The sequence below is a fragment of the Eurytemora carolleeae genome, unplaced genomic scaffold, assembly GCF_000591075.1.
Source record: "Eurytemora carolleeae unplaced genomic scaffold, Eaff_2.0 scaffold318, whole genome shotgun sequence".
NCBI lineage: Eukaryota > Metazoa > Arthropoda > Copepoda > Calanoida > Temoridae > Eurytemora > Eurytemora carolleeae.
The window spans coordinates 58,156-68,825 of NW_019396228.1; the positions used below are offsets into that span (position 1 = coordinate 58,156).

At 30.1% G+C, this 10,670-nt stretch overlaps 1 protein-coding gene across 2 annotated transcripts; it reads left to right on the plus strand.

The window, feature by feature from the left end:
- The first annotated feature begins 2,045 nt into the window (after positions 1-2,045).
- LOC111698747 (uncharacterized) lies at positions 2,046-10,484 on the plus strand. 2 transcript variants are annotated; one of them, XM_023469163.1, is made up of 6 exons: positions 2,046-2,554; positions 7,385-7,461; positions 8,088-8,171; positions 9,005-9,117; positions 9,575-9,612; positions 9,972-10,484. In XM_023469163.1, exons 1-6 carry the CDS (start codon positions 2,485-2,487, stop codon positions 10,028-10,030), a joined length of 441 nt encoding a protein of 146 aa, XP_023324931.1. In that variant the 5' UTR covers positions 2,046-2,484; the 3' UTR covers positions 10,031-10,484. The 2 variants fall into 2 exon arrangements, with proteins under 2 accessions (XP_023324931.1, XP_023324932.1); XM_023469164.1 differs by lacking the exon at positions 2,046-2,554 and adding an exon at positions 5,918-5,999.
- The last annotated feature ends 186 nt before the right edge of the window (positions 10,485-10,670 follow it).

The following is a 10,670-nucleotide window of genomic DNA, read 5'->3' on the forward strand; positions in this document are numbered from 1 at the left end:
AAAATATATTTGAGTAAAAGAATTTTTAACGAAATAAACTGCGAAAAGTCTTTAATATATAATACAGTATTAGTACATGGAAAAAGACATTCATATAACTATTCACCAACTGTCATGTTTTATCTGTCTCAGTGTAAACTAAGCATGGGAGAGGGTAAAATTCATGCAACATTATACAAATACGACTGTGTGACCCCGTATATTATACACACAAGTATGCAAGAAGCAAATTTATTTAGTTTTCTTAATATCGTTTACATGAGAGAAGTTATCTTTAAAATTTATGTAAAATCTTAATCTGACGTGAGATTTAATTTGATTTAGCGTGAAAAGAATTAAAGATTATTATTATTTGTAAATAACCCTGTACCATCGAGGTATTCCCTGTATACATTGAATCTATCAATTTATTATATCCAAAGAGGGAAAACCCAAGGTACTAATGCATGGATAATTATTTCAGAGGTTTACGCACTTTTTGTACTGTAGTGTACTGTCTTTGGGCGGTAAAGTAAACACAAAACGGATGTCACAACTCACGGCCTGACATGGAATCCAGTTTCACAAAATAATCTATGAAATATTCTGGTCATAGGAAACCATTATGTGAGTTTTCAAAATTAAATGCTTTAATCCTCCTCGGATACTAGACGAACACTGATGCATCTATTCTTGTTTACAAATTCCGCCCAGAGAGAACTGGTTTCAATAAGTACGCAGAATATACACGACCGCAATTAACTTTTCTTGCATTAGTACCTTGGATAGTCCTATTTTCCTTCTAATCTCTATTCTGTGATTATATCAGCTGTCCCAATATTGGGAAACCAGGCTGCAGTTCACATTGAACAATAACTAAATAAACAATACACACTGTATTTCCACTGACCAAAACCGAAAAAAAAACGTATTTTTGATTTAAATAGACAGTTTAACTTCCTTGAGAAATGGTTTATTTATCTATAAGAAAGCTCAGAGTTCTTTTAAAAAGAAGGAACAGTTCAGTTCCAAGGTAGTTTGACAGAATATCGTTAACTGTATTAAAAAATGTATTGTATAATACAACATCTTATCAATCAAGTGATATATTATGTAAAACTCAGATTTTAAAGACAACTCCTAGTAGAACTTCTCATTTGTTTCCGGAACTAACTTCCTTTATCAATGTTTTAAAATATTGAACAAAAGTAACAAGAGTTGTGCACGAAATAATTATCGCGAATATTGATTACAACACAAATGATTCTTTTAAATGAATTGTAAGCTTTAAATTCTTCATATCCAGAGCTTCAAAAAGTGCTGTGGATTTCTAAGAGGAGACGAGAAAGCTGGAAAGAAAAATGTATTGATTTCATAAATTTACACATAAAAATAAATTTATTAAGAACTTTAATGATGTCTATACATTTCATATTTCAACAAAAAATATGATTACTAATCGAGAAGCTCATGACCGAAAAAAATCTCAAAAGTTGTCGCCTAGCACAACATTCAGCTAAAGAAACTGAAAACGTGGTTTAATTTGTAAAGTGGCACCATTAAAATCTTTGTATGAATGAAGGAGATGTTTTTAAAATTGATATTTTTAAATTGAAATTTCTCAATTTAGATGCTAGAAACCCGACGATATCCACATTATTGATCAGATAATAGTTCACTGGGTATAGCGTTGTGAATCGGACATGCCTCTCTTCCAAGACATACAAGTTTAAGAATAAGAAAGAAAAGTTTTCATTTGTAGTAGAAGTAAATATTTCCATTTACTGTTATAGCGCCGATTGAAGGATTCATAACTCTGATTGGATAATGAGATAGATAGATAGATAGAGGTTACAGCCATACTATTTCTATTGGTTCAGAATAGACACTAAACACATGACAGAACCCTGATTGGATCAGGCGCTAATGAACTTAGCTGCATACAGAAGTGACTTGGGTTCTTGATTTTCAAGTTAATCTAATTGCAACCGTATAAACAGTTCAATGAGATTTTCGCTGAATCTATATATAAATTTGGCTTGTCTTGGCTTGTCTNGCATTGTAGCTGTATATAGTTATAATATAGTTATAAAGTGGAATAGTCAATTCACAACAGCTTGGATTGTAGCTGTATATAGTTATAAAGTGGAATAGTCAATTCACAACAGCTTGGATTGTAGCTGTGTATAGTTATAAAGTGGAATAGTCAATTCACAACAGCTTGGATTGTAGCTGTATATAGTTATAAAGTGGAATAGTCCATTCACAACAGCACCTTTTAAATCTTAATCTGAGTAACATTCAGGAAGATGTCGTTGTTAATTCTATGGCTCTGCTGCATAAATCCGCTATCGGATATAATAAATTTTTCGCTGGAAAGACAAGGATTTCTTCATCACTTGTGCTTTAACGAAGATATTTAAGGTACCGTTGTAAATTGGACCTTTGCCGTTCCAACCAGATTTATTCAGGAGCTTTAAATTTTAGATTTCAGATTAATATAAAATGGATTTAAAATCATGCTTTCCATGGATCTTGATTCAAAGCCTTATTTTATCATGCCTTTTCAGAGCAGGTGGGATTTAAAAAGGATTTTAAAGTTGATTTTAAATGGATTTTAAAGTGGATTTTTAAAAAAATTTTAAATGGATTTTAAATGGATTTTAAAATGGATTTTAAAGTTGATTTTAAATGGATTTTAAAGTGGATTTTAAATCGATTTTAAAGTGGATTTAAAATAAATTTTAAAGTGGATTTTAAATGGATTTTAAAGTGGATTTTAAATGGATTTTAAAATGGATTAAAAATGGATTATAAAGTGGATTTTGAATGGATTTTAAAATGGATAAAAAATGGATTTTAAAGTGGATTTGAAATGGATTTGAAATGGAATGGATATGGATTTCTTTTAGTGGATTTAAAATGGATTGTAAATTGGATTAAAATAGATTTTAGAGTGGATTTAAATTGGATTATAAAGTGGATTTTAAATGGATTTTAAAGTGGACTTTTAAATGGATTTTAAAGTGGACTTTTAAATGGATTTGAAAGTGGACTTTTAAATGGATTTGAAAAGGAATTAAAAGGGATTTTAAAGGAATTAAAATGGATTTCAAAATAGGTTTATAATGGATTTTAAAGTGGATTAAAAATGGATTTTAAAGTGGATTTAAAATGGATTTGAAATGGAATGGATATGGATTTTTTTTTAGTGGATTTAAAATGGATTTAAAATGGATTGTAAAGTGGATTAAAAATAGATTTTAGAGTCGATTTAAATTGGGTTTTAAAGTTGATTTAAAATGGATTTTTAAGTGTATTTAAATGGATTTGAAATGGATTTTTTTAGTGGATTAATAATGGATTTTAAAATAGATTTTAAATGGTTTTTAACGTGGATTTAAAATGGATTTTAAAGTAGATTTTAAATGGTTTTTTTAAGGGGATTTAAAGGGAGTGTTTGCGAAAAATGAAAGGGGTGTATAGGTTTACGGCGACAAATAAGCGCTTTTGATCGCTACTAATCTTACTTCAATCTGTTGCGTCAATAAGGAGAAAATTGTTAAAAACGAATTGTACTGAAGAACGTAGCGCCTGTACAAATTCAGAAAATTGCAACATTCAACTGGGATCGTAAAATAATCAATTTAATTCCAAACAAATCATTCAGATATTACAAACAATAGTCATCGATTATTTTTCGACACATTCGTATATAGTTAATATTTCATAATATTTTTGATTTTGTTTTTTAATAATATTTTGCTGGTGCTAGATTTTCGAACATTCCTGTAAAATATGAAAATGTCGTCTTCATTATCAAAAATCCTCGAAAGAGGAATACATGTTTTCAAAAGTAACTCTCAGATCATGAAAAATAAAAATTAATTTGCAATATCAACTATATACGAATGCGTCGAAAAATAATCGATGACTAAAGTGTTTGTAATATCTGAATGATTTGTTTGGAATTACATTGATTTGTTTACGCTCCGAGTTGAATGTTGCATATTTCTGAATTTGTATGGATGCTATATATTCTTCGGTATAAGTAGCAATCCAAAGTTGTTATTTTTCGCCGTAAGCCTACACCCCCTTTCATTTTTCGCGAACACTCCTTTTAAAATGGATTTAAAAGTATATTTAAAATGGATTTAAAAGTATATTTAAAATGGATTTAAAAGTATATTTAAAATGGATTTAAAAGTATATTTAAAATGGATTTAAAAGTATATTTAAAATGGATTTAAAAGTATATTTAAAATGGATTTAAAAATCATGTTATTCATATCAGGCCGTTTTCGAGCAGATAGGATTTACAGCATTGAACGTCCAATCACGCTCTAAATAATGGAATGTCCATTCACAAAATGAAGGAATGTCCATTCACAAAATATTTCTTAAATTCAATTTGACAGAACCCCTTTTGTACAGGGTGTCCCACGAATTTAATTATTTCTGATATTCAGTCATCAACCTATTTTAACATGTATGATTCTTGAAACAATAACCACAAAATTCTCCTACTCCTGGAATCTTCCAAAATGTGGTCTGCATTTTTTTTGATGTGAGATATTAAGAATTTCGTTCAGATTTCAATTTTATCAAATAAAACTAAAATTGTCGAAATCTTAATAAAATTCTTAATATCTCCGGTAATATTAAAACCACAAAAAAAGGCAGACCACATTTTGGGAATTTTGTGATTAAAATTTTTTTAAATTTTACTTCTTAGAAATGTCGCAAATTATTTCAAGGATCAAAAGCTACCTACAAGTCGTCTTGCTACTGTCATGTTTCATGGGACACCCGGTTCTTAAAAAATCGCTTTATATTAAAAACGTTAAACTATATCATTCACAGAAAAATCAAATTATCTTGTATTTACGAAGCCATCTATGTGGAAAAATGTGTACTCAAATTCAAATTCAAATTAAATCCAAAGAAATATTCTATGTGCAGCAAATCCTAATAACTTGTGAAAATCTGCGAAAGATATAATTCAGTATATAGAATCTATTTTAATTTGATGCGGATATCCGAATCCGGATCCAAAACCGGTTTCTACTGATCCGGATCAAGGTCGTAAACATTTCTTTAAGATAGACTGATTTCTGATTTCACAAATAAAAATCGTTCAATATTATTTTCAAATTTTGGCTTAATTAACCAAAATAAACCGTGGCTTTGCTTGAAATGGATTGTTTCAAAAAATGATTTAAGTTTTTTAGAACAAATTTGCAATTTTATTAGTAAATTCGAGTAACACATGTTTAGTTAGATATGCTTATACAAAATCAAATTTGCATTGTTCTGCATTGCGCTCTACTATGTGCTTTTGCAACTTGTGAATGTAAATTACTTTTAGATTTGGTCTGTCATGAGATTTTTTCCAAATTTTGATATTGTGACAAAATAATTTTAATTTTGAAATATTGTCTATCAAAGGGACTGTAATCTTAATTTCAGTAATCCTCCATGCAAAGATGGTACAACCCTTTAAAAACTCTACTACTTTTAAAAGCTCTGATTAAGTTTGAATTAAAAATAATTTTATAATTTGGAAAACAAATTATTTTCAATTGTGCATTTCTGCTGCAGGAAAACATATAGGAATTATCAGAATTAAACACTTTTCAACCTAGAAAAACAATATTATCTTCCACATGTGAATCGGGTATTATACCATCTTACAGTCGCTTAAGAAAAATGTTGTAACATAAAAGTTTTGTATTTAAAGTGAAAAAGCAATAACTATAGAATAGTAGCGATATTAGATATTATTTAGATATATTTATAAGACTTCAGATTTTTTTTACTTAGTGAAAATAAATTGTAAATATTTTCTGTGATATTCTAGGAGTCTGGGAGTCTAGGAGTCTAGGAGTCTAGGAGTCTAGGAGAAGATTTATTCAGGAGCTTTAAATTTTAGATTTCAGATAAATATAAAATGGATTTAAAATCATGTTTTCCATGGATCTTGATTCAAAGCCTTATTTTGTCATGCCTTTTCAGACCAGGTCGGATTTAAAATGGATTTCAAAGTGGATTTAAAATGGATTTAAAATGAACTTTAAAGCGTATTTAAAATGAATTTTAAAGTGAATTTTAAATGGATTTGAAATGGAATGGAAATGGATTTTTTTAGTGGATTTAAAATGGATTTTGAAAAAGATTTTAAATGGATTTTAAAGTAGATTTTAAATGGTTTTTAAACGGGATTTAAAGGGAGTGTTCGCGAAAAATGAAAGGGGGGTATAGGTTCACGGCGAAAAATAAGCGCTTTTGATCTTACTTCAATCTGTTGCGTCTATAAGGAGAAAATTGCTAAAAACGATTTGTACCGAAGAACGTAGCGCCTATACAAATTCAGAAAGTTGCAACATTCAACTCAGATCGTAAAATAATCAATTTGATTCCAAACAAATCATTCAGATATTACAAACAATAGTCATCGCTAGATTTTCGAACATTCCTGTAAAATATGAAAATGTCGTCTTCATTATAAAAAAATCCTTGAAAGAGGAATACATGTTTTCAAAAGTAACGATCAGATTATGAAAAATAAAAATTAATTTGCAATATCAACTATATACGAATGCGTCGAAAAATAATCGATGACTAAAGTGTTTGTAATATCTGAATGATTTGTTTGGAATTAAATTGATTTGTTTACGCTCCGAGTTGAATGTTGCATCTTTCTGAATTTGTATGGATGCTACATTCTTCGGTATAAGTAGCAATCCAAAGTTGTTATTTTTCGCCGTAAGCTTACACCCCCTTTCATTTTTCGCGAACACTCTTTTTAAAATGGATTTAAAAGTATATTTAAAATGGATATTAATGTGAATTTAAAAATCATTTTATTCATATCAGGCCTTTTTCGAGCAGATAGGATTTACAACATTGTACGTCCAATCACGCTCAAAATGATGGAACATGTCCATTCACGAAATATTTCTTAAATTCAATTTGACAGAACCCCTTTGTACAGGGTGTCCCACGAATTTAATTATTTCTGATATTCAACCTATTTTCACATGTTTGATTCTTGAAACAATAACCACAAAATTCTCCTTTTTTTCATGGGAGATATTAAGAATTTCGTTGAGATTTCAATTTTATCAAATAAAACTAAAATTGTCGAAATCTTAAGGAAATTCTTCATATCTCCGGTAATATTAAAACCACAAAAAAGCCAGACCACATTTTGGTAATGCCAAGGTTAGAGTTATTTTGTGATTCAATTTTTTTTAATTTTACTTCCAAAAAAGGATTACTAATAAATGTCGCAAATTATTCAAGTCGTCTTAAAAGATCGCTTTATATTAAAAACATTAAATTATATCATTCACAGAAAAATCAAATTATCTTGTATTTACGAATTGTTCGTAAATTATTTCAGGCCGATGTTTAACCTGCTATGTGGGTCTAGGAAATACAAGTGAACGAGATAGGCAGCCTTCCATTGTATGCAGACAGGTAAAAAAAGGCGTAACTTGAGGGGGTGGGTCAATGTCCTTTGACCCCCTCCCCCAAAAAAATGCATTTTTACCTAAAAATTATCTAAGGGAGCGCTGCCTCCTGTTTGGGATTGCTGGGGGTGCCCCCCCCCCTTAAATGCANTTTTGATATTATTTTAAACAGCTTCATTTGTTCTTTTTAAAAAATAGAAGAAATTTGAACACAAAATTTTCATTGGAAAATAAGAGATTTGATTCTTCAAAATTTGGATGTTAAAGTGCCTTTTTAAGGCACAAATTGTAAAGCGTGTCCCACGAAAAATGACAGTTGAGAAACGACTTCAAGACCATCTTTGCTCTTTGAAATAATTTTCGGCATTTATTCATGTCCTAATATTTCAAAAGTGTGGTCTGTCTTATTTGTGCTGTTAGGGATATAAAGAATTTCGTTATAGACAATTATGGCATTATTTAGCAAATTGAAATCTGAACGAAATCATTTATATAACCGACTATTTTGAAAGCACAATATTGCAGGATACATTTTGAAAATGCAAATATTATAGGATTCTGAATCTGAACTGTCATGTTTCGTGGGACACCCTGTATGATAATGTAATAAAGATTAAGATTTTTGGTTTTTAGGATAAATATCATGTATGTGCTAAAATGTCTGGAGGAGGGATGGGAGATCAAATTAAAAGATTTTGTGAACTTCTTTCCCCGGAGGTAAAATGTCAAATTCTATAGGCTCAATTATTGCACTGCAAGGAATATACATAGATACAGACAAATCGTATGATGCAAAATTGGTAATTTATAGAATAATCAATTTTTTAAATCAAAAAGAGGTGACGCTTAAATTAAAGATTACAACAAGACAAACTAAATTTGCTCCAGTGTTTTTTCTTTAAATATTTTACTTCTGTGTAAGAAACTTTTTAAGTTTTCGAATAAAATTCATTCTGTATTGTTGAGTCTCGGTACTATATGGCAAATCTGGGAGGCTCATTGTGGCTGGGGTGTCTCTCATTCTCTCACGTATATAACTATGAAGCTAGAATACTAGAATATATGTACTGTGTATACACTGTGCGTTGTACACTGTACAGGAGTATGCGAGTGTACAGGACTATGCTAGAATACTAGAATATATGTACAGTATTGTTCAATGTACGGGAGTATGAGGCTAGAAAACTATAATATTTGTACACTGTACACTGTACAGGAGTATGAGAGTGTACAAGACTATGAGGCTAGAATACTAGAATATATGTACACTGTACACTGTACAAGAGTATGAGAGTGTACAAGATTATGAGGCTAGAATACTAGAATATATGTACACTGTACACTGTACAGGAGTATGAGAGTGTACAGGACTATGAGGCTAGAATACTAGAATATATGTACACTGTACACTGTACAGGAGTATGAGAGTGTACAGGACTATGAAGCTAGAATACTAGAATATATGTACAGTACTGTACAGGAGTATGAGAGTGTACAGGACTATGAGGCTAGAATACTAGAATATATGTACAGTACTGTACACTGTACAGGAGTATGAGAGTGTACAGGACTATGAGGCTAGAATACTAGAAGGAGAGATATTTGACTCTGATCCAAACTGCTTCCTAACTAAAGACAAGGGACGAAGAGTTTTCATTTGCAGGTAAATATTTTGAAACAAATATTTTAAAACAAATATTTTAAAACTAAACTTAATAAACTAAATTTTTCGCGGATTTTTCTATTTAAATTAGTGAACTTTCAAAAATCATAAAATAAAAAATTTTTTCCTGGCAAAATTTTTAAATCTTAACAATGCATAAACAATTCCTTGGATTATGTGTGTTGCCACAAAAAAATGTCCGTTTTTCAGTCAGACAAGCTAAATAGATTGCAAAACTTGAGTGAAACAAAATTTAATTAACAAAATCGGTTCGTAACGTTCAGTTCTATCATCATTTTAAGTTAAAAAAAAACAGATATCTATTGAAAATACTGTAATTTAATAATTAAACATGATTCTTAAAAACTAATCTATCTAGGTGTTCAACCGACAGATATATATTAAAAATTCTGTAATTTAATAATTAAACATAATTCTTAAAAACTAAACTATCTAGGTGTTCAACCGACAGATGTAATACTAGCCAAAGTTTAGGAAATTTTTACTTGACCATTTTTATCTTATTTTAAATAAATATTTTAATTTCATTGTCAATGAAAATCTGCAGAAATTTCATTATGGTGGGAAAGTGTCGCAGAAAAAAAGCATCTTGGTCAAAAAACTTGGAAATGAAAAGATCAGGAAAAAGGTGTTTTTTCCAGTCCCGAGAAATAAATGGAACGGACAAAAGATCCTTCTTTTATTTTCGGGACTTTTCTTCCAGAGAACTTTTTTGTAGCAAGTTTTAGGACTTTCCAACAATTAAAAAAAAAAAAATTTCATTTGTAAATCTTAAGTTTGATATCTTAAAAGAACATGAAAATGTTGATGTTTAAAGTTAAAATATTCTGAAGATGGTTTGCCTCTACAACTAGTGCTAGCTGTATCCTCTGCATTCTTCATCTTCCGCTGAAATCCACTAAATATTGTTCCCTCTACAACTAGTGCTATAGCGGTAGCTGCTTCCACTAGCTTCTTCATCTTCCGCTGAAATCCACTAAATATTGTTTCCTTTACAATTAGTTCATAGTGGTAGCCGCTTCCACTAGCATCTTCCGCTGAAATCCGTTAAACATTTGTTAAAATATAATAATTTCAAGCGAGCCTCTATTTAAAGAGTACTATGCCCGATTAAAAAAAATGTCTTTTAATTGTTTTGACATGTTTACGGGCAATTTGTCTTTAAAGAGAAGCCGCAACTGAAATAATTCATATTGAGAACAAAGAACAAGGAGAACTCCATCATCGTGCTCAAACAAAGGTTTAAATGGTACCGTTGTGAATCGGACATGCCACTCTGTAGCTTGCCGGTACAATACTGAAGATTTGTTTTGTTTTGTACCAATTGAATAAAGTATCCAATGGTATATGAACTGATTTATCAAACAAATTTAATGTTTAGGAAAAAAGACAGAATAGTTCTGTTCAGTCGTCTCATCTTTTGTGGGTAACCTGCCTACTGTTATAATATATACTAGATATTGCCCTAATAATGTGATAACAAACCATCAGATGGAAAACTGATTTATTAATGATTAAAATTATTCAGCCCC

What these genes read in the sequence shown, in the direction of transcription:
- LOC111698747 (XM_023469163.1), top strand. Translation starts at nt 2,485, where the DNA reads ATGGATTTAAAATCATGCTTTCCATGGATCTTGATTCAAAGCCTTATT. An exon ending in GTGAACTTCTTTCCCCGGAG is followed by an intron (nt 8,172 to 9,004) that starts GTAAAATGTCAA and finishes TACACTGTACAG; the next exon opens with GAGTATGAGAGTGTACAGGA. An exon ending in TAATACTAGCCAAAGTTTAG is followed by an intron (nt 9,613 to 9,971) that starts GAAATTTTTACT and finishes AATATTCTGAAG; the next exon opens with ATGGTTTGCCTCTACAACTA.